Raw genomic sequence first — 24,131 nt, 5'->3', positions numbered from 1 at the left:
CAGTACTCATGAACTGGGCTTTGCGGTTCCTCTGCTCAAGTGTGGCACAGGGGTGTAGCAATGTGCTCCTCAGGTCAGTGACAGGTAAAGTCATATCCTGCCTTTACCTGTCAGGTAAAGCCACCTCAGCAGTGAACTTTTCCTGTCATCACTTTGGGGACCCTATGTTCATCCAATACCTGAATGGGGCCTATAAGAAAGCCGGGGTAGGGCGTTTTGCACAAGTGTGTCATGACAGGACAAGGGGATATGGTTTAAAACCAGAGGAGAGATTTAGTTTAGACATTAGGAAAAAATTCTTTCCTGCCACGATGGTGAGACACTGGTACAGGTTGCCCAGGGAAATTGTGACTGCCCCCTCCCTGGCAGTGTTCAAGGCCAGGTTGGATGGGGCTTGGAGCAACCTGGTCTGGTGGGAGGTGTCCCTGCCCATGCAGGGGGATTGGAACCAGATGATCTTGAAGGTTCCTTCCAACCTTAGCCATTCTGTGACTCTGTGATCTCTGTGTAGCAGCTCTTGCTGAGGTGTCCACAGACCTTTTCACCTCACCAACACTGATACACATGTAGTGTGCAGGAAGGAAGGAAATACTTCAGCCAGACTGAAGTTGCAATAGAGACCTAACTGTACAATGGGATGAGATGTTAGTATTGGTAGTAGTGATGGATGGGGTTTTGGTTGTTTTTTTTTGTTTGCTTGTTTGTTTTTAATTTGCTTTTATCATTCTTGTCATCATTTTTCCTAAATATATCGAAGATGTAGGATAGACCTCTGTTCCTTTCTTGTGTTTGAGATGGGGAAGTGTTTGTTAAGAGTCTCAAAGTTTTTTTTCTTAAAAACCAACAAGGCTTCTGAAATAGTCTGTCACACATTTATGCTCAAATGTACCTTTAAATATGGTATTTGAGAAGAACATGCTAGCATTCCTTGGAAGTAGTTCTGTGTGAATAAAATTGTGTACACCAAATAATAAAAATTTGGCTTGCACTAGTACTGCAGCATCCTGGCTGCTCTTCAGCATTTGTTTCTGCGATTGACAGCAAAGTTTGTTACTAGTGTAGCTTCTGATTAGAAAATTTTATGTAACTTTTAAAATGTGTAGGCTTTTATCATCCATTTGTCCTCTATTGTTTTCTTTCACTCCTGAGTAGCTGCTAAGTTGGATGTTTCCAGGGGGCCTGAACAGAAGAAGAAATCTATGTTTCTATGAAGAAACACTCCTCTAAGAAAGCTTAGCTAACACTATGCTCTCTTTCATTGTGTTAGGTAGATGGTGCCTTTGGGATGTCATTTTTCAGAATGGTGGTGGATGTTATTATTATTATTCCAAAATGAATTACCAAAAGGAACATAGTGCATTTTCCCTTTCACAATGCACATTGAATTGCCATGCAAGACAAGCCAAATAGAGTCTCAACATTTTTGTGTTAGGAAAATAAAATTGCATAATTATGTTTACTGTTTTACTGAATTATTATTAGTAGACTGTGAGTAAAAATGAGGTGAAAATTTTAAATGTCTCATGATGAAGAGAGCAAAAGCAGCAGTAAAATGAGATATTCAAAGGCTCAGCAATGAACTTAAAACAGGATCTTGAGTTTTAACTGTTAGACCCTATGCAGACTTCTGATAGCCTAAGATGGAGAGAGGTTGCTGTAGAAACTGGACTGTATACAGCTGAAGCTGTAGCATAAATGCACATTTTGCAGCTGGTTCAAGGATCAGATGATGTTTTAATAACTGTGTTTAAAACACACTAATGATCTAAGTGCTGAGTAACACATCACAGTACAGGGACTGTAATCTGAATTACTTCTAATTAAAGCTATCCATAAAATAACTATATCAAATAGTAAATATTTCAATTAAAGTATTCTTTGCGGTTTAGGCTTGGATGAAGTTTAAAGGCTCTGACCATTTATCAGTGATTTACTAAGCCTTGATTTCCAGGATCTTAATTTATTGAAAGGGCTCATTTATTTTCTGTATTTTTAGCAATAAACCAGTTTTGTATTTCTGAAGCGTAAAATTGAGTTTTATGATGTTATTACTTAAAGCATTGAGGTTTTTTACTGAGTCCATTAAGGCAGATTAATGTATCCCTTTATTATGAGAGTGCTTTTAAATTCTCATTTTTCCTTCTTTTTCTCTCCTCAACTCTACAAAAGTTTGGGTTTGATGACAAAACAAGACTTGTAGACAAAGTGAGACTCAACTGGCAGTATGAAGAGGCCAAGAAAAGGTAATTGAAGATAAATTTGTTGGATTTTATTTTTACTCTTGTGATAAAATTTTTAAAGTAGAACTTAAGCCAGCCTCCAAGCAGAAATGTCTTTAGGAAGACTAATTTGATTACTGTTGATTAGTTCACAGATAATAGAAGCTGAGGTACACATAAGACTTTATCATGAGTATTATATTTGTTTGCAGAGATAAGGCTAAATGTTAGCCCATTCTACAGTTGTATAGACATAAAATTGCAGTTGTTTTATTAAACTGTTTTACCTTTTCCTCCTCCTTCTCAAACCTCAATGTAAACAGTCTTTAAATTCATGCTTATCAGCCTGGTCTGTCAGTATATTTGGAGATTTGCATACCTGTGTTCTAAGTTCAGTGTACTGAAGTCATGAACTCAATGTGAAGAAAGAATGCAGGACTGCCTGTGAGATAAATGAAGGTCTTCAGAGCTGAACAAAAGGGTACATAAGAATAAATGTTAAGTTTGAAAAAAAAAATTTACTTGAAACAGATATAGTCCTTCGATTGAATTGCTTGCCACAACTCTTTTTTTGGGAGGTCAGCCTTGCAGTGTTCTTTTCATGGCTTCATAAAAGTAATCTATTATTACTTAGTACTATTTTTAAAACAGTACTAAAAAGACCTAGTATAGTTTATTAGGTCCTCATTTAACCTCATTGATTTCAAGCTGCCACATACTCAGGACAATAGTGTGGGTAAAGATGATGACATGAACACAGAAATTTTATGTATTAAGTATTTTAGTTTGTGCTGATAAAACATTTTTTTACTAAAATTGACAGACACTGAAAAGATTCTGTGTAGTTTTAAAACCCTTGTTTTAAAGTTAGGATTTTTCTTTTTTCTTTTCAACTTTGCCTGTTTTGCCAGTTTCTTTAAATCTCAGAAGAAGGGTAAAAAAAAAAAGTTCAATACTTTTGGCTCTTTTTTCATATTATGATGACTTTTTCTTTGGAGGAAACCTTAATGCTGTCATATGTCTTGGCAAGGACTGGAAGCTTTATAAGCAATTCGCCATTTTGTTGTTCTTGGAAAATTCACCCACATTTGGATGTAATACAGACTTCAAAAAAAATGTAATTGCTGCAAGTATGTTGGAGATACACAGCTAAATCTTCAGGATTTGTAACTGGACTAAAATCTGCATTGTAAAATACTTCATGTGAATACCAGTGACACCTAATAAAGGGTAAATAATTAGAAAATAAAAGGGCAGACCAGGTACTCATCAGTGTCCTCTGTGGTCACAGGCTTAACCCTTGGCACTTAGTAGTCCAGTGATAATTTCGGGGTTCATAACAGTTGCTGAAATAAGGAGGATAGAACTGAGTTTTATACTGTTCAGGATAGCAGACCCACTGGTTTGTGACTACGACATGGTTTTAGTTTGGTTTTCAGACATACCTTTTCTAAATGTTTTTCAAAACAATTATTTTCATGTGTGCTGTTACAGAAAAAAGATGGAGTTGAGGGTTTGGTTATCCCTTTCCCTTTCCATTCCCACTTTTCATAGCAGAAGCATTTTTCAGCTGGAAATGCCAGACTTTTGTTTATGTATGGTATGCAGTGTTTCTGAACATCAGAAGCGAGCTGGGATTTGGTGTCAGTAAAAGGTAGAAAACACGAATAACTAACCTTCCACCTAGAGAATAGGAATTGCAGTAAGGGTAGTTTTCTGTCCTGGGATAGCAGCTCTGACAATGGTCTGTTATTTAGCAAAAGCATGTTATTTGCTTTAAAATAGTAGACTTATTCTGCCCAGTATGTTGTACGGAAGTAATCAGCTTTCAGCTTTTGAGTGGAACTGCACAAAGCTCATTGCCCCTACCAGTTATCTCTGTGGTTGCATTCTTCATTTATCATGCATTCCTTCCCCTCAGCTTGCTGGCATTTCTGTAGGGCTTTTGTCTCTACTAAATATCTTTGTGCTCATTCTCCCTTGGTTGGTGAAATATCTACTGTTACTGCACAGTGTGGGTGACGGAATGTGCTGCAATGGATTAAAATCTACAAAGTAGAAAATTTAAATGCTACACTTATGCCACAGCTGTGAAGCAGTATATTATGACTGCTTGCTTGTCAAATGAGGTGTGGAAACATACAGCAAATAAGTACAGCAGACACACTGTCTTATTTCCAACTTTTAATGGGAGACTTTAAAAATACACTGTAGAAGAAAAGTGTATCTCTTCCCTTAAAGGAAATGAGGGAACAGCCCCACAAACTGAAGTTGCATTTTAGTCACTCTTGTTGCAGAAAATCATACAGCTCTAGATACGAGGAGAGAATTTGCCATACATAGAAGTTTTTCAAAATAAAATATATTCGCTGTATATGGTGTCTGAGCAAGCAAATGGGAATTATTGAGATTTCTGAGTGAACTATCTTGAGAAATTCAGGAGATGAGGCAGAGTGATAGTAGAAAAGTTGGCTATACTCCCAAAATGTCTCTCCTTCCCCATAAAAGATAATCTGATTTTATTTCCCCGTTCAAAGATCTGAGTGGTTTTGCCTTTTCATAAATGAAGACATTCACATAGCTTTTTTTTCCCCTTCAGTTTCCCACTGCAAGAAAGTTGGATAATTTGTAATTTAATTTTTCCCATGGGTACTTCAGATGTGAGCTTTGGATTCTGACATCTCCAGCACTTGGTGGAAGAGGTCCTCTCTCCTGTGCTTGGTCCAGGCTTTAGGAGGAGATATTTGTTATAATAATTTATTATTATTAATGTTTATTATTATAAATAATACTTTTAAACCAGCCAGTCATGCTGAAGAGAGTCTCAGTCACTTTGCTACTGCTCTTTTCTCTTCTGCTACATGTTAAAAAAATAAACTGTACCTTATTTCCATGAAGTTTCTTCTTTCAGATCTGTCAGTGTGGCCCTCTAGAGAAGAGGGAACGAGTGAGGGATGGTCTTTTTGAACATACAGCCCCAAGTGGCTTGGATAATTGCTGTTTTTAGTTTCAGTTGCTATTTCAGTGAGACCACCTCTCTTTCCACACTGGAAAGCGAACCCCTCGAGCACTTTTCTGAATAGACTGTTTCACAGAAAGAGAGCCTATCTTCATAGCATTCCCCTATGGAGATGTGCTGAGGAAGTTGGGGTTGTTCAGCTGAGGTGACCTTATAGCAGCTTTCCAGTGTCTGAAGGGGGCCTACAGGAAAGCAGGGTTAGGGCTTTTTGCATGGGTGTGTAGTGAGAGGACAGGGGGAAATGGTTTGAGTCTTGAAGAGGAGAGATTCAGGTTGGAGATTAGGAAGAAATTCTTTAATTTAAGGGTGGTGAGATGCTGGAACAGGTTGCCCAAGGAAGCTGTGGATGCCCCATCCCTGGAAGTGTCCAAAGCCAGGTTGGATGGGGCTTTGAGAAACCTGATCTAGTGGGAGGAGTCCCTTTTCATGCCAGGGGGGTTGGAACTAGGTGGTCTTTAAGGTCTCTTCCAACTCTAAGCCATTATGTGATTCTATGAAATCAAAAGCAAGTTGTTTTTCTTTGGTAACTTTTAAGTTTTGCTGATGAGTATAATGACTGCATGAGGCATGTTAGTAAATGATTAGTAAATGCCATTGCTATGTTAAGTGTATGAATCAATAGATGAAAAAATGGTCTCTTCCTACAAGAAGCACCAAGATTTTTAACTGAAAACATTTTTTAAAAATTATTTATTTATTTATTTTTATAATTGAGTCTGATGGTAGCTGACTTTAACCACAGAATTTTCACGGTTGGAAGAGACCTCTAAGATCAACTGCAAAGCCCCTGAAGAACCCCAAAACCCAGAATTAAAACATTGAAACCTCTTCATCCACCTTATCTAATTTAGGTGTAAAAGCAGTAATTTGTTTATACCTTCTGTGAATTTGAATTCAAAGATGTTATTTTCCAATTCAATTGTGAAAATCACACTGGCTGTGTTTCATTCACATTCATTTCAACAGTTTCATTTTAGCCTTGAAAAAAACCTCCTCAGCTCTGCTTAGTATTTGCCACATTCCATTTAACAATGTTACTTCTTTATTTTCAGTATAGTTGCTGAATAGTGACTGTGTTGCAAACTTGTCTCATCACTGAAATTCATTTCCAATTGAGCTTTTAAAAGCAGTAGCACAAGCAGAAGCATGACAGTGCAATTTGTGCTTGTACTGACAGAATACTTTTTGGTTGGATATGGATAGCAACATTCCAGCACTGATACAATAACAGTCAAGTGTTTTCCTGTTAAAATTCATTACGTGTAAACAGGTTTCCAGGTGTAATTGCCTAATTGATATTGAAAGTCATTGAATTTGTATGCTTTATTGTACTTAAGTAATCTGAAAATCTGATTTAGAGTTGAAGTAGTTTGCTGGATATCACATAAATATCTGGTATGTGCACGTCAACTAAATGCAGATCTCCCAATGCCTGTTTTTAAATGTAAACCTTTTTCTTTGGGTTATTAAGGGAGCCAAGGCGTGCTCTTTAACTGCCTTTGAAGTTTTCATTATACCAGTTTGACTATGAATTGTGGAAAAAACGAGTTCCTCTCCTCCACTGGCTTTAGCAAGTTTTGCTGTTTTCCTGAAGGTGAATACTTAATGTTACCTGCAAAATGCAAGTGGACTTTAAAGGTTTCCTGAGTGTCTTAAACCAGTTTAAGACCTCCTTGTTATTGAATCAGGCTGCCAGGAAGGCTGCATATTCTGCAGAACGTACTCTTGCTGTCTGCCAAAGCCACAGTGGCACAAACTTGCAGGAACAGCCAAAGTAGACATAGTGGAGAAATTTTGTGAGCATTTGGCTGAGTTCTCCAGCTTCTTGTTCTTTCCATTTCTTTCTGTGCATTTCTCTGGCCTTTCCTCTTTGGATATAAATCATAATCCACTCTCAGGAGGGTCTGTTAATACCAGAAATCTCTGAGTTCTCACACCCTTTATTTTAAATCTTCAGTCCCACAGCCAATTCCTCTGGGTATTGCACATGGGAGAAGTTACCTGAAGTGACAGAGAACTCTGTCCAATTATAAACCCGTTATAAGCCTAAGGAAAAGAGTAATCTGGACTGTTTTATGTTGATCCGTGCATATTTGTGTGATCTTAGCCAGCATTCTCCTCCAAACTGAAACTATGGATTTTTTTTTTTCTTTTTATCCCCACCACTCTTCCCATTCCACAGGTAACAAAGGCCTTGACTGTAAAATTATCTGATAAATCACCAAAAGTTCTAGGCATTGAAATGTAGAGGGCTATTGTTATTTTTTTCCTTGGAAAATTTAACCAAAGTAAATTTGAAAACTTGTTTAAGCTAGGAAGACCTTACATGAAAGCTTATAGGTAAGCCAATTGCCAACTGTAGTAGGATACCCATAATTTGCCCTTTTATGAGGATAGGTTAGGTCCTTCAGAGTATTTGCCTCCCCAAGACACCTTGTCTGGTTCATAATCTAATGATCTAAACAGAGGGCTAATTGTAATTGTAAAGCAGACTTTCATCTCACAAAAAGGTAGTTTAACTTTAATATAATTTTTCATGCCATATTTTAATAGCCTCTGCTAAACTGAAATGGTCTCAGCCTAAAAAGCAGTATGATTTCATTCGTGCTGGGTTCGGATAGCAGCCTTGAAAAGGAGGTTGTAGACAAGAGCAAAATATTTCCATTGACAGGATTGCCCTACTTTGTCTAAGGGTGTCTGTGCAGACACCTAATGATACAGACAAATGACAGGAAATTATGAAAATTCATGGGGTTTTGTCCCCATGATGTAGTTTGTGTAGCTATGCATCATTCTAGCTGCGTTAGTACGGCCATTTCAGGCCAAGTTTGCCATTTCAAATCAGTGTTTATTTAAGCCCATCAGGTTAAACCTTTGTCATTCTATCTGTGCCCCTCCTGCTTTTCTGCTTAACAGGAGCTGTTATATTAATCTCCTCTTGAAATTTTTAAATACTGTAATAAGCAGCAAGTTGATCTGCCTACCTAGGAAACCAGTCATTTGATACCACCTACTCGAGCATGGAATGCAAGCTCCTCAGCACTTGTTATGCAAGGATGGGAATGGGCAAAATGCCTGGAATGTTGATGGCTCAAATTTAACTGTTTTTTCCCCGGGAATATGTTAAATTGCTCTATCTGTAGGACCTGAGTATCTGGCATTAGGCCAGATAGAAATAGTCTTTTACAGTGACTGCACAAAAAGTATCTTAAAAAGTACCCAGTAGGAAGGAAGAACATATTTTAAAAAAGCCGACTTTGTAATTGATCCCAAAGATTGTTTTTTTCCTTTACACTGCAATCTGTAGCACATCACTAATTTATTTAAGTGGGTGTTTAAGGTATGTGAATATGTGCACTGAGTCTGAAAAGGCAAACCTGCCACTTTTTTATAGTTTACCAGCAGTGAGAATGACTGTTGTAGTAGGGGTAATAAATCTGGCATGGACAAGCACAGTGATATTGCTTATTTATTAAATAAATCTAATAAGATTATAAATCTATAATAATTTTATTATATATGTGTGTCTGTGTGTATATATATATAATTATATTTTATAAAATAATAAATCTAATAAGATTTGGGAAGAAAAACTTGTGTTGAAAAAAGATAAATCGCAATTACTGAACATGCCTAAGAGGATTATTTTATTTTATTTTTAGCAGAAATTAACATGACTTCTCAGATATTTTTTCTTAAGTTTGAGTAAGTGAGACCATACAAGCCTTAGGGGTGTTTTATTGCCAATGAGATAAATTTTTAAAAGCTTATCACTTGTAGCTTTCTGAAATGAAGTTCCATACAGAGCATGTCCACAGTAGAAACAAAGCAAAAAAATGCCCTGAAAACTTGTTTGTTTTTGAGGAAATACAGGTTGCAGAAAACTGGCTTACTGGTGCTGAACTACTGCATTTTGTGAGTGCTTTTTCTTTGCCGAAAGGGAAAACCCAGAGACAAGAAGAGCTAGCTGGAATGCTAAGAGTGTCAAGGGAATCAAAGTAAATACCTAATCATACTTCAGAACTCTTCGGTGATAAGAACTTTGCCTGCAGAAGTACTTTTCCCTTTAATAGTAACAATGTAAAATTGCTACTGTATGGCTTTCAAATGATCAAACAGAAACTGAGAAGGAAAAAACCAGCTTTTAAACTGGGAAGGGACTTCTGTCCTCTCAGCAAGCTCAGGAGTCTAAATTAAACCTCTTGAATTGAGGATAGTGCTTTTTAGTCTGAAACTGAGCTGATTCCATGGTTAATTTGTGCTGAAAGGGGAAATCCCACCTTCCCTTCTTGCTTCCTGGTACTCTCTTGTTGCTGCATTAGCATTTATTTGCTCCTTTGGGCAGCTTCTTAACCAGCTCACCCTGAATCAGAAAAATAGCTAGCAGAACAGCTATCAGTGTTAAAATGAAGGAGTCAGTCCTTCATCTATCTTACAAAACAACCCAGAGGCTTCACATCTCATCTTCTTTCATCCACAAGCTGTGAAAGAGCTTATAAGCACAGTCACTCAAACATGTTGCCAGGTTTCATCTGATTTATGCTTGCTTGCCAAGCTGCAATAACCCAATTGTACCTAAATTCTGTATTTCTCTTGAAAATATTAAATATTTCCCTTGTTTTCCTTTTTTTTTTTTTTTTCATTTGGCACAAAAGACTTGAAAATCAATCTATATTTGCCTTCAGGACTGTTTGCTGAATCTTTAATGGTGACGCAGCCTGAGTAGGGGAGTGGAGTGGTCCTGACTCTGCCCCTGATGTTTGGTTGATGGGGTGAGTGGTTATTTAGGAAGCTGCCTCTGGCATTCATGCACGTTAGCTGGGGCATGAAATATGCAGACTGGATGCATTGATTTACAGTGGTGCTTTTAGTGTCTATTGGCAGCAAGTGGGTTATTAATCCAAGGAGGAAGAAATAGTATTGAAGGGCTTGATAAAGTTTTCTACTTTAGACTGAAATGTAACATAATACCCAAGTTCTCTGCTTGCTGTAAATCAGAGGCCGGGCAATATTCATTTGACAGAATTCACAATGAAGTTCCTATTCACCCATGAATGCAGTCATTGCAAAATTACTTATTTTGATATTTTATCTCCCTTCCCATGATAATAAGATGGCCAAATACTTTCCAGATGTCAGTCTGAAATAAACATTGCATGAAGTTTTGTTTTTAAGTTATGAAAAGCTTACCTATCTCATGACTATGTGTTTTCTTTTATTCTTAAATATGAAATCACGCTGTAGATTTTCTGATTGCTTGTTATGTGCTTTTACTTTGCTTTGTTTGTTACTGTCTTTTCATTCTTACCAGATACTTTGTGAAAAAGATTACTTAAAAGACAACTTACCACAAGAATGGACACATATCCACTTTCATGGCTGGCTTTAAAAGTGCTTTTATTTTTTTTGATTAAAGGTTGACAATCTTTTATGGTGCACTGAACTTTGAATGCTACCATTTCAAAATGAAGATAAAACTGAAGCTTGAACTGAGTTGCTTGTTTTACAGTTCTTTAGTTTTGAATGTTCAAACATCAGAAAGCTTGATTTTCTCCTATTTAGTTTTCATTTTAACTGTAGTATTCTAAAGTGTAAGAAAAGCATAAATATCTAACAGTAAAAGAGGGTTCTCCCTGTTACGGTTGTAGACCTTTTGATTTTGCCAAAAGAAACACTTGTGAAATTTCTAGCCTCAGGGTTCTTGTAATCGTTAGAAGAGTTGAAAATTTGTTTTTAGCAGAATGTTTTCTTAAAATGTCAACTGTGGAATTATTCTCACAACCATTGTTTTGTGTAGTGATTCAGTATATTGAGATATAGGAAACTACTTGAGGGTATAAAGCCTACTACAGAATATTGAGTTATCTCTTTTAGTTTCTTGATTTGATATATATATATCAAATATACCTAAAGCCACCTGTATTTTGCAACCAGTCAATCTTTTTTTCCAGACCTATGTTTTTGTTTTCTTGACAGCTCATTTTGTCTTTAAATTCTGTTGACAGTCAGTACTGCCTAATATTTTCAGCCCCTCGAACCATTCCTCTGCTGAGCTGGGATGTGAATGTATGGCCCTATTGTCACTAGATAAACATCTTCCCTTCATCCCCTTCAACTTCTCACTGTACTCTTAAAATCCCAAGTTAAGAGCTGATAGTGGAAGAATGGGGAATGAAAGGGTGTTCAACTTCATCAGTTGTACAGGCAGAAAACTGATTTATTACAGAATTGGAAGGTGTGAAGACAAGTATTTTTCATGTAATAGACACAGCATAAGTCTTCTGCAGCTACACATTTAGGAGCACTTGCAGTTCTTTAGTGTTTTAAAATGATGAAAAAAAAAATTGCACACAAACAAAGAGAAAAAAAAAGCATGCCCCAAAACTGAGGAACAAAGAATTCTTCTAAGCTCCTTTACATTTTCTTTTCTTTGAAGTCTGGAAGAAAAAAGTCAAAGCTAATAGGCTTCACAGTGTGATATTTTTTCTCTGAATTGTCTTAATCATTGGCTCTTCTGAGTTTTAAAATACCTGTATCCTCTTTTAAAGAGTTTCAAACATACAGCAGCAGCTGGCCTTGCTAGAAAATGAATCTTGGCCAGGAATGGCTGAAGCGGACAGGGACCGTCTTCAGCTGATCAAAGAGAAGGAGGCTCTTCTTCAGGAGCTGCAGCTCATCAGTCAGCAGAGAAGATCCCCAGAAGACATCGCACGTTTGGAGGAAGAAAAAAGACGCTTGGAGGATGAAATTCAACGAGCACGAGCAACATCTGCTCATGGGGCCACTGAAAGGTTTGGGAACTTAAATATTTTTTTAATCTTATTGCAAGATTCATGTAGGTGGTTTAAAAAGGAGAGGTAGAGGATTTAATTGTGTTTAAAGAAACAAATATTGTAATAATTTGCTTTCAAAAATGGAAGAGACTGCTGCCAAATGCCATTTTTTAATTCTGTCTTGAAGTCTGCTGAAGGAGAGGTAGAGTGATGTCAACTATTTAGTTCTCCTTTCATTCATCAAAAAAATCTGAATATGAAGTAATCATAACAGTCACAAGAGATGCTTGGAAAAAGTGTAATACTGTCTGGTAATAGACACCTGAATAACAGTACCTGGGTAATGAAATTTTTTTCTGTTATTTTGCAGCAGAGTAATATGCTTGTCCAAAAGCATCCCAACAAAGGTCCTTTCCTATATTTGATTTCTCTCTTAAAAGGGCAAAATCAAACACTTAGGTTTTCACTGTCTTTTGTAGGCAATTTTCCCTTTTAATTTGCACATCCTAACTGATGTTCAGAGAACATAGTAGAGAGAATTGTTCTTGAAAATTGAAATTGCATATGAAATTATATGTAAAACAAACAAACAAACCCCAAGAGACATCAATGGAAATATTATTTCAAAATTTTATTCTTTATTTCAAAGTTGCCCAGTTTTTCCTGTAGTGAAAGGAATGGACAAATCCCCTTAACCTTTTCTTGTTACCATTGACTGCATCCAGTGAAAGAGAGAAAATACTTGTTTCTCAGGTTTGCTTCTCTTGAGTAGTGGTAAAAGCCAAGTTTGACACTTGAGGAAAACTACATGAATCAGCTTTAATGTGATCTGTGTAAAGGTTAATATTTACATAATTAAAACACTTCAAAAATATTTAGAAGTGCCTTCCATAAACAAATTCTGAGAACTTCAGTTCCTTTGAAAAAACTTAATTAGATGTTAAAGTCAGGCAATAAATAGAAAATTCACAGCCAACCTGCAGTTCAGTGTTACCTATTTTGCAATTTTTGCATTATTGTTGCACTGGCTTTCCAGTTGAAACTGACAGAAAAGGGAGTTCACTTTACAGTGCAGTTTAGTACGTTTTATTTGTTGTTTTTGGGCTCTCATATTAGGTAGTGCATGCTATGTTGGCAAGAAGGCCAAGCTATTTTTCCATGTAGTTCATGCTGTGGAAACCGGCGTTCCAGTGTGATACTTGATATTTCAAATGCTAGCAAAAAGTTGAGTAGAAGTTAGAATTATTGAAGGGCTCTCTATTTTTGTACAAGAAATTAAGATTTGTTATACAAATCAACCTAGTTATTAGTAGCCCTAATTTACTTGTTTGTCTTAGGCTTGGGAATATCCCAAGCCATTCCTAGTACTGCTTTTCTGTTTCCATTTTCTTCTAATTGTGAAATACAAAGAAGCTTTCTCTTTAAATAGTGACCAGTTCTGTCAGTTCTGTTCTGTTACTGAGTTTTAAAGGTAACTTAGAATCTGCATGACAGAGATGGAGCCTTTTTTTTTTTCGGGGGGGGGGGAGGCAGTTCCTTTTTTGTTTGTTTGTTTTGTTTCGTTTTTTTCTTGTTGGCTTTTGTTTGTTCTTGGTGTTTTTTGGTTAGTTAGTTGATTAATTGGGGTTTTTTTCTTTCTTTTTTTAAGACTGACTCTCAGCCTTATTTGGAGGCATCTTTTCCTCTTTAGTGCAGGTATCTTCCAGCATTGATGACTGTGGACTCTAAGTTCCTCAGCTGTTTTTTTAAAGTAGATGGTGTGGATAGCCCTTCTTTCCCCCGCAAGCTTTTGAATCAGTTGAGTTCCTTGCATACATTTGTCATTTTCTTTTGGTTCCAGAGTGCAGGGCTTTTATCATGTAAGTTTACAAAGCTGAGCTGCAGCCTTCCTTGCATCATTTGGTTAACCTGGGGCCCACAGAAGCAGCAGAAAAGCCTCAGCACTGGCACATTCTTGGGTGTGCAGCTTCTGCCATGTGGTTGCAATGAAGGGGAAGTCTCCCAGAGGGTGGTGGGGTTGCTGGTGTGTAGCACCAAGCCCTTTGCCAGCATATGAATCAATGAAGTTGGAGGCCAAAGAAGTTGAGAGATTTATGTTTTACTGCTAACGAAGGCATACTTTGTATTTTATCTTAGCCATCCATTTTATTTATTTTTTTTTTATCTTGTCCATTAACGCGTTCACTTCTAGGAGCTGTCTTTGTAGTTGAGGAAGGTCTGAAGCCCTCAAATAAGTTTGATTTCCTTTTTCCAAACTGTCAGAATCCTACTTTCCAGCCAACTTGTGAATGCAGAGCTGGAGCTGTACCTCAGTACCTTTCCTGGGCATACAAATGTACAGTACAAAACACCTTGATTTAATTTGAAGTTCTGTGAGATTAGGCTTGGAAAAAGAAAACACCAGGCATGGTTAAAATACTGGTTTCAGAAAAAGAGTAAATGTGATATCAATAGATAAAATTTAATCTTTGAAGTTTTAATAACCTATATTCTGTGTTTTGAGATTATTTTACAGGTCTATGAGACTGACAAGGTTAATAGGTACATTCCATTTTTGTTGTGGCAGTAGTTCTGAGTACTTCAGGTGACTGCTATTAGAATGGGCAAAAAATAAGTTGCAGGGAGATTTTTGTCATAGCTTAGTATTCAAAATGCTGTATCACCTCCTTAAATATAATAATATATAAATATATTTGAAACACCTAGAACTAGAACTTAAGGTTGAGTTTTATGGTTACCGCTTAACTGAATCCTCAAAAAATTTCCTTTTTATCTTTGAAATTTGACACTAATTAATGTGGATAATAGGGCTATTTGGAATATTTTTTTCCTGCCAAGGCAATGAAAGTCATAGTAGTTCTCTGTATTTTACTGGCACAATCAGGTTGCTGCAAAGGAAAAATTAATCTTGTGAAGTCTGATGTTTTTACCTAGGACTTTTTATAACTTTGCTGTAATGTATTTCCAACATCATGATGCTTACATTGTGCCTCAGTTACTTTTCTTGTCTGAGAATTCTGTTTGAGTCTTGGTTCATGTATTCTTCCTGGAATTTCCATTGCTGCATAAAGTAAAACTTTTCATTAAAGTGAAACTTTTTTTTTAATATTCCAAACTGCAATGCAGAGATATTTTTCTGTACTTGGAAAGCTCCCAGCACTTTATGAGCGCTACTGTAATGAAGAAAAATAGTAATATGTATCTGTTTAATTACAGGATACTGTTACAGGAAAAGAGAAATTGTCTGCTTATGCAACTAGAAGAAGCTACACGCTTAACCTCATATTTACACTCCCAGTTAAAAAGGTGAGTTATGTAAACCCAGCAGGTTTTAAAGTTTAACTGCAGCAGAGAATAATATTAATAATCTACAAAGTTTACCTTTTAATACTTCTGTATATGTCAGCCAAATAAGTTAGTATTTACTAAATTTATACAGTTTGGTCTATGGAATGTGATGATTTGGATGTAGTTTTCTAGATAGGAATGATGGCTGTTTGAACTAGATTATTATGTGCATTTGGGAATTTTATATGTTATCTTATTTTCTGGAAAGAAGATAACATCCTTCAACCCCATTTTATTATTGTTACAGTTTCACTAATATGAATATAACATTCTTTTAAATCATGTGAGGTTTAAAATTCTGATACCTTTCCCAGAGGAGAGATTTTTGATCCCTGCTGAGATGACAAAATTTTGCCATTTAAATATGAGAATGTGCTAAGACCCACACAGAAGCCCAGAATGTTTTGGATATTCACACTTACAGCTGCCTCTTTAGATGCAGCTCTTGAGGATTCCTCAGCTCAACACCATGCCAATATCAAAAGCTCAGTTCCTGCTGTGTCTCACTTCATCTCTCTCTGTTACATCCCTCTCTCCCTTTCCAAGAGTGGTAAGAGGAACTGGAATAGGATTCATCCTACAGTCTTTTTTTATTTTGCACTGGAAAAGCCTTTGAGGACGAGGCTTACACAGAAGTTTGTTAGGACTTGACAAATCTCTTCTTACTTTTCTCTGGTAATATTTATGATTGACAGTGTAAATTCAAGCTGGATCATGATAATTCAACCTGGATCTGTACTTCGTGGCTTTACATTGACTCCATTGATCCAGATTCTCTGCTTTGACCTCTTCTGCCAAATTTTTGGACCTTATATGGTGGAAAAAAGAGTAGACTCATCCTATTGGAGCCTTTGTCTTCAGGCACGTGATTTCATTGTCACTTGTGCTGTTGCACTCATGGTTGTACTTGAGACCAGGGCGAGAGATACAAGCTAAACCTCAAAATGTCAAATAATCTCTCTGCGTAGCTTTACTGAATCGCCTGTGTAATCTGGATTGATGTTTTTTTTCTGTGCTGGTATTCCTGATTCCCTGCATCTGAAAGGGCCTCTTTTGTTTTCTCTTCCTTTGCCTGACACAGCCTGTCAGCTAGCACCCTCACAATGTCCTCTGGCAGCAGCAGGGGATCCCTGGCCTCCAGTCGAGGATCCTTGGCCTCCAGCAGAGGCTCCCTCAGCTCCGTCAGCTTCACAGACATCTACGGCCTCCCGCAGTACGACAAGGCAGACAGTGTCACAGACTACGGGCAGCACTTACGCTTTGACATCATTCCCTTTGAGTCTCTCACAAAAGATGTGCCATATGCTGATCCCATTGGGCACTCAAATTTCAACAAGCAGAGGAGGTCTCTGGATACCCCGCAGTCACTTGCATCCCTGTCGTCACGGTCTTCCTTGTCATCGCTCTCCCCTCCGAGCTCACCTCTGGACACCCCGTTTCTCTCTGCATCTCGAGATTCTCCCTTGGCTCAGATGTCAGAAGGTTTTGAGGAGATGGCAAGCATAGGAGCCCTGGAAATGCTCAGGGCTCAGACCGCAGCTTTGGGTGACGATGACGCACAAGGAACGAGCTCGTCTCAGGCATCCACTTACCCTGGGGACAGTGAAGGGCTGAGAGAAATGGGACCACAGCTGACTGGTGTCCAAACTGGGGGAGGTGAGTTATTCTGAACGTTGTTATTTTGTCACATAGAAGATGCCCCACAGACCTAAGTGTGCTATCTCAGTAGAGATTGCTCCTCTACTTGGCTTCTTTTACTTCTATCAGTTAAAAATTAAATGGTAGATGTTAGCTATTAAAACAAACAAACAAAAAGCCCCAAGCCTGAGACTTCAGATTGAGGGCAAAGAGGTGAAAAAGTAGAGAAATCTATGTAAATGAATCTTAAAATAGTAGTGAAGTGGGAGAAGGAAAGGGAATGGAACATGGATTTTCTTTGGAGTGTAGCACATCAAGAAATGAGTGTTTTGATCTTGGACTTGAAATTAGCAAAAAGATGTGGTTTAGTTAAGTCTGAGGTCTCCATTTGTACCCATGTTGCCATTATTCTGATAGTTTAAAGCTGCACAAACCCAGGGGAGCTAGGAAAACAAACCCACCACCCTAAAAACAATACCAGGCATGATGTGGTGCTGCTAACAGTGCTTGAAGGCTGGCTGACTCCACACTGAATTCTTACGTGCCCCAGACCAATTTCCCGTGTCTGAATTGTGCAATGGATCAGAAGCCACAGGGACACGGCCGTGTTGAGTGCCCTGTGCTCATGAGTAGAGTCAGCCAAGGAGCATTTTTGGTTGGGAGTATATGGGACGTTAGCCATCCACCTGAGTGGTTGCCTCAAAGAACCTGTGCCCTGTGATTGCTGAGGAGAGATGTGTGCAGCTTCTGTTGAGTTCCTGTTGAGTTTTCTTTTTTAACTTGACTGTGAAGTTGATGGACTTGCTTTAACTTGCATTGGTGGGAGCTTCTGAGGCAGTACAGGTGAGAAATATAAGTTAGATCAAAAGATGAAACAGTTTTAAAAAGCAAAACTAACAAATTTAAAAACCTGACCATACAGACATGAGAGAAATTTCTTTCCCTATTTTAATTAATCAAATGAAGAGCTGCTGTTAAAATGAAAAAGAATATTCCTTCATGATGACTTTCATTTTGTTGGCTTGCTTGTGTTGCTCATAAAATCATCACAGTAGAGAGGAGGGCTGTAATTCCTATCCCATTTCTATATCCAGAATTCTGTGTTAGTGGTTGCATAGAATGTTGCATCCAGGACTTAGCACATCAAGAGTAATTTTACACATATCCAGAGTATGTATCATATTATCCTACGAAAATCTTGTTTCTCAAGTGCTAATGACAAGGAGCACTGACAGTATTTAAGGAAAAGCTTTGAGTTTTTCATTTTAAAAAAGATTATGTCACCATTGTGCTGAAAATTAAGTTTGTATTGCTCAAACAGCATCTGAGTCTAGAGTTACCTACTTTCCTCAATGCAGCCAGTATTTCCAAAAGATACTGCTGCAGAATTTACATTTACTAGATGTAAACATTTCTAGTGCCCATATTGCAGCGTTCAGACCAAAATAAACAGAATTCCAGAACCAGCATGTAAGTTTGTGCTTAAATTTGTGCCATGAAGAGGCTTCCTGAGGCTTTCTTTAAACCTCAGATCAGACCACAGCATGTCTTCACCCGTTGTGGTAAGTGAAACTATGTTAGTAGTTAATTTATAGCTCTTATGTGTTTCCTAGAAGTGAAGGCCGGGTCTGAGGGCCTAGGGAGCAACAGGATGAGAGTCTCAGTTCTTGCTTTGTTTTTTCTTTTGTCCCTATTATGTTATATTTTTTATATATTACACGTTTCTTTGAAAACCTCTGGTAGAACGTGCTGTTACTGCTGTGGTGTCCAGCTCTAGCTCCTAGCCCAGGGATTACAACTTTTCTCTGTGTGCAGGATTGCTTTGTCTTGCTTTTTGAGAAAGTATGTATAGTTCAAAAATAGCCAGGCTGTCTTTTTCTTAAATTTTTTAAAAAAATATTTGCATTTGAAACCATTTGCTTAATAAAAATCTGTATAACCTGTCTGATTTTGGGTTGTAGACGTGACTGCTTTGAGCTTCACACTCACTGACTGATGGTTTGTAATTGTAATGCAGTTGTTTCCAAGTAGCAATCGAATGTTCTGAAATTATTGTGGGTTGGTATTCTTTTCTTGAAGAATTTGATGGAGCATTGAGGTTGTATCACAGTTCAGGCACCCCAGATATTGGGGGGGGAGGTTTTTCGTTTCACCGAGGTACCATGCAGTGTGCATTGTTGCTGCCACCCAATGGTCTGGTAGCATAATGTGACACTGGAAAACTAGTAAGTATTCACCTCAGGAAAATAATTTGCTGTTTCTTCCTTAGAGAAAGCATGAGGTAGTTTTTTGAAAATTCTGGGGGCTGGGAGGGCTAATGCTGAGTAAACTGCACGTACTCTGCACTGAAGCAGCACTTGAGCAAGGTCAGGGAGTTGTTCATGAGTGTCAGTTTTGATGGTCAATTGCTGACCTGGTGTTTTCTTGGTACTGCATCTGTTTCATGGACATACTGTGAAACATGTTAATGTGTGAGTGAAGGGAATATGCCTGGGAGGTTAGGTCTGTTGTATTTGTAAAGCTGAGAGCAGGAAGCAACATTTTAATAAAATATTGGGCTTTAAAATTATCTCTTCCTCTCTATTCTAAAATAATCTTTCAAGAACTAAGTTTCTTTAAATGCCTAAATAATATCTTGTTTGGAAAAATTTGTCATAGATCTAAAATATGATTTATCACTGTGTGCTTTTTATTTTGTCTTGTTTCTCATGCGGCACAACAGAAAAATTCACTGTAAGTGAACCTGAAATTACTTACTGTGCTGTTTTTGCCTGTAATTCCCAGTGTGTTTTTCTGTGTGAAGTGTTGGTTCGGTTTTATTTCTTTATTTTTTGGTTTGTTGTTTTGGGGGTTGTTTGTTTTGGTTGGGAGTTTTGAGGGGTTTTTTGAGTTGCATGTGAAGAAAAGGCAGATTTTGCTACATTTGGGTTTGTTTGATATTGTGCTGTATCTGTTTAATCATTATGGCATACTTAATTTTTTGCTATGTCAACTAAACAACGTATTCATGGCTGTAGTTAAATTCCTGGAAAAAATGTTCTGTGAGCTTCAGCGTTGTTATATCATAGTAATGCCTGGCAGCATCATGCTAGGTAAGGTCTGCTTGTGTCTCGGATTTAGTTTATATTAGTGTTTGACTCTTTCATTAGAGCATTTTGAGCTGATGTGCAGTATTTGTAGTCTCCTAAGCTTGTGAAATGTGCTTTAAATTTATTTACGTGGTTTTTTTAGGTAATGAAATCTTGGACACTAAAATTTCCTTTGAAGTAGTTTACCTTTTCAATTAATGACATGTGAGAATGTTCTTTTAATCAGGGTTGTCTTATGTTTACCAACCTTTAGCACCCAGCACTTCTGTAAATTCAGACACTGTTCATGGATATTATTTTTTTTTATTTAAATAAGAAAATGAAAGGTAATTGTCTACCTCAGAAACTTTTTTTTTAAAACAATTAATAGGTTCCAGCATTATAAGGTCTGTAACCTGTGTTAAACCTTATTCTTTTTAATCCATAATCTGATGTTTGTTTCTTCTTGACCCATTTATCCTTCTGAGTTTTTCTGGTCAAGGGGATGGTTTGGTGTTTGCATCTCTCACAGCTTCTCTGTGATTTTTCAGATTTTATCAAATGCTTCCATCGCCTGCAGGCAGTGAGCAAATAATTGTCAGGTTTTACATCACTGCTATAACATGTCAGTTTTTCATGGCATTATGTTGGTGCTTCAGACCAATATTTCATTCAGACAATTAGAGAACATGAAGCTCCCAAGGACGGAGCCCATGAGTTTTTTTGTCCACTACGTCTGTACAGAGTGTTCACATGGAGGGGTGAGCTAGAGGTTTATCTACAAAAAGTCCACCTAGTGTAACTAGTTGAAATTAGTACAGAAATTATAGAAACACTTTCATACAAAACTTCTGGGAAATTCAGCCTCTTTACAGTGATGTGAAATTAATGGGAGACTTTCACTCTAAAAGATGCCTCTGCAGGGTGCTGGTTTTGATTCAGTATAAATACCAGAGATGACAGAACCCATAGATGGGCTCAGCAAATGTAAAGATCTTTAAAAAACCCAAACAAACAAAGAAAATGAAACAAGGAAAAAAAACAAACAAAAAAACCCAGACAAGCTCACCACTTTGTACAAGTGATGGTGGAGAGTGTGACTTCTTTGCTTTCTGTGTGCTAGCTTGAACTTGCCTCTCATTTGAGGTGAGGATGACATGAATAACACTGCACGGTGTGTGATGTACAATAAAGTTTGGCTGCTGTAATTGATGGGGAAGGATTGTTCTTTCTCCAGGCACAGAAACAAATGCAGATTGGATGCTCCTGGTCAGCAGATAAATTTCCTGCATAGCTGAAGATGACAAAATCCTTCATTGAATTTGTCCATAGGAAGGTCTGTGGGGCTACTCATGGATCTGAAAGGACAGAGAACTGGGAATTTTAGCTTCAAACAGGACCCTGTGATTTTTGGAACATCTTTTGGGATTTTGTGCTGTCAGTACCCTAATAGAAGGAACATACTTCAGGCTGCCACAGGACTGCTGTGCTCAATGCAACCTGCTAGTCCTACTGTGGGTTAGAGCTAACCTTAGGTTGACAGATCTGTTGATAGGAGTGACATGGTTGTGTTAATTTGAGGGATCTTTACCAAGCTTCAAGTCCTGACATCCTCTCCTGGTGATGCTTTGGTGGGAGGTGAGATGGGAGGGGGGTGGTTCAGTGTCTGTACCTCAGCTGGGCTTTGCAGGTGGAGCTCAAGCTGTGGGCTGGAGCTCTGCTGAAGGAAGCTTAACGTTGAGGTACCAGCATTTTGGTTTTGATGCCTTAAGATGATACTTAACAGAGGTACTTAATGAGTTGTTAAGGCATGTTTCATCCTTGGTCAGACATAGTAAACAGCAAACATGAGCTAGTGCTTGCCACCTGTGTGATTTGCACTGTGCTGCTGTCACTCCAAATGCTGTCTGCTGAAACTGGAATGCTTCCATGCTGTCTGTTTTAAGTTTCTGAGCATGAGTAGAGGCAAATAACATGCTTCCTCTACCTCTGAAGTGGCACATCTTTGCCATTGCTTTTCTGCTTTGAGGACAATCATTCTGCCTTAAGCAAAAGGAGGTAAAGTTGGCAAAAAATCTTCACTTGGTGGTGAAGAAACTGCACTTGCACAAGTCTGTTTAGTGGTTCTTTCTAGGACATGAAAGAAAACAAACTCATTAGGAGCTGTTGATGAAGTGTCAAAACCTTACCTATGCAATTCTTGAGCCTTACCACCTGTGCATGTACCTTAAGTGGTTGGTAGCTGCTGTGTGTACTTGCCTGGGCAAAACCTGATGCATAAAATATTTTTTGTTGATATACTTACAACATGAACGTGATTATGGTGCTGCTGATCATTTGAGGAAGGGTGGAAGAGGGGGCTGGAAATTGTTTCCTTCTCCCCCCCGTCAGTTCTCAGAGTCCAGGCATTTGAAAAAACAGTGGTCTGAGTGAGTTGGAAAGTGCTGTTTCTTTTTGATAATGCCTCTCAGACTGTAAATAAAAGCTGCTATTATGTGATGGTATAAACAGTATTCTTTGAGACTTTGTATTAGGAAACAAATGAGAACAAAACCTCCCATTGTGTTATCAGATAACTTCTTAAAAGAATCAGTCTCTCTGTTTGTTTTCAACCTATTGTATATTCAGTAGGTAAATCTTCAGAGTTTAGGATATCGTGTACATATGCTGAATTAATGTAAATCTTCCTCCAGGAGGGATTATTCCACCAGAAAAGCACTGCAAGAACAATGCAAGTGGTTTATACTTAGTCTTGTAATAGAGAAATTAGCCACAAGCTTCCTTTCTCAATTCTCCCACAGAAAATCTCCTGTTGAGAGTATTCTGGATTTTTAATGTAAGGGCTAGATGAAAAAGCAATGAACTGTGTTTGTGCCAATTGTTTTGCCATGAGTTTTGATAACAATAATAAATGTTGCTTGTTTAATTTGTAAGAGAGTGTCTCGAGCTGATGTTATCTTCATCTTTTTCTCCATGACAGCTGTAACTCTGCGAGGAGACAGTGGTAGAAGATCGGAGAGGAGAGCCAGGCGAGTTTCAGCATGTCTCTCAGATCATTCACTGGCTAGTGACAGTGGCGTGTTTGAAGCTTTAAGCAAAAGGTCAGGTGTATAAATGCATAGTAAGCTGGAAATACTCCTGTTCTACCACGTGGTCCAAAGGAATTAATTGTAAATTTCCAAATATGCTTTCCAAATTGCTAATATTTACTAATTTAAGAATAGTAGGTTGCATGTTTCAAAGGAAAGAAGCTTTTTAGATGCAGTTACACTGTCATCTTCAGCAGTGCAAAGTCCCTTTTGCTTTGTCTTGTAACATTTTAGCACCATATACTTCTCCCTTGAAAAACAGGCTTCTTAGCTTATTAGTTGTAAATAATTGATTTTACTTCAACCTTCTATAACAAAACAAAGTTATACAGAGCGTAACTTAAAATTCTGAGTAGCATGTGATAAACATATAACTACAAAAGGAAATATGTGAACTACTGAAAATATAAAAATGCACAGCTTGACCAAGTGATTGAAGGATAAGTGAAGATGTGGCTACTTTATATAATTTTTTTAACACAACGAACAGTAAGTGGGAAGAAGATAAGGTTGTGAGGATACTAAAGAGAAATGGAAGGCAGAATGGATACTAAAATAACCTGACTATCTTCAGAAAGGTACTTTAAAACCTCACTTTTCAATACTGTGAATTACTACTTCTGTGTAGATCGCAGTGCTTTCTATGTTACCTGTCCCTCTTGTGTTACTGAACAATTGCTTATATCCACAAACCACAAAATAAATGCTCATTTCAGTATATTTAAATGGCTTAGGTCAGTATGTAGTTTACAGTACTTTCTGTTCCTGCAGGAATGAAGACCTGGAAGAGCCTGTTTATGGTGATGCTGCCAGTAATGAAGAACCACAAATACATGTTGGATTTCTGTGAGTAGTGTTTGTACTCTTTCTCCCTGTTAACTTGGCAGTAATTGTGCACTGGTTTTCTTTGGTTTGCTTTTTGACTTTTTAATAAGCTTGGCTGCAGTGGGTAGTTTAAAAAAGTTTCTGAACAGAAA

At 37.7% G+C, this 24,131-nt stretch overlaps 1 protein-coding gene across 4 annotated transcripts in view; it reads left to right on the top strand.

Moving 5' to 3' along the window:
• WWC3 (WWC family member 3) overlaps positions 1–24,131 on the top strand; it is a 101,999-nt gene that overhangs the window by 59,395 nt on the left and 18,473 nt on the right. For 3 of the 4 annotated variants that reach the window (XM_030457942.1, XM_030457932.1, XM_030457916.1), the window contains 6 exons: positions 2,170–2,243; positions 11,787–12,029; positions 15,228–15,317; positions 16,441–17,015; positions 23,046–23,166; positions 23,926–24,000. In XM_030457942.1, coding sequence (XP_030313802.1) covers positions 2,170–2,243; positions 11,787–12,029; positions 15,228–15,317; positions 16,441–17,015; positions 23,046–23,166; positions 23,926–24,000 — 1,178 coding nt within the window. The remainder of the gene's footprint in view (positions 1–2,169; positions 2,244–11,786; positions 12,030–15,227; positions 15,318–16,440; positions 17,016–23,045; positions 23,167–23,925; positions 24,001–24,131) is intronic. The other variant, XM_030457923.1, reaches the window with a different exon arrangement.

The sequence above is a fragment of the Calypte anna genome, chromosome 1 (assembly GCF_003957555.1).
Source record: "Calypte anna isolate BGI_N300 chromosome 1, bCalAnn1_v1.p, whole genome shotgun sequence".
In the NCBI taxonomy this organism is placed as follows: domain Eukaryota; kingdom Metazoa; phylum Chordata; class Aves; order Apodiformes; family Trochilidae; genus Calypte; species Calypte anna.
Note: the sequence above shows the minus strand (reverse complement) of the source record. Positions and strands in the feature narration are given on the sequence as shown.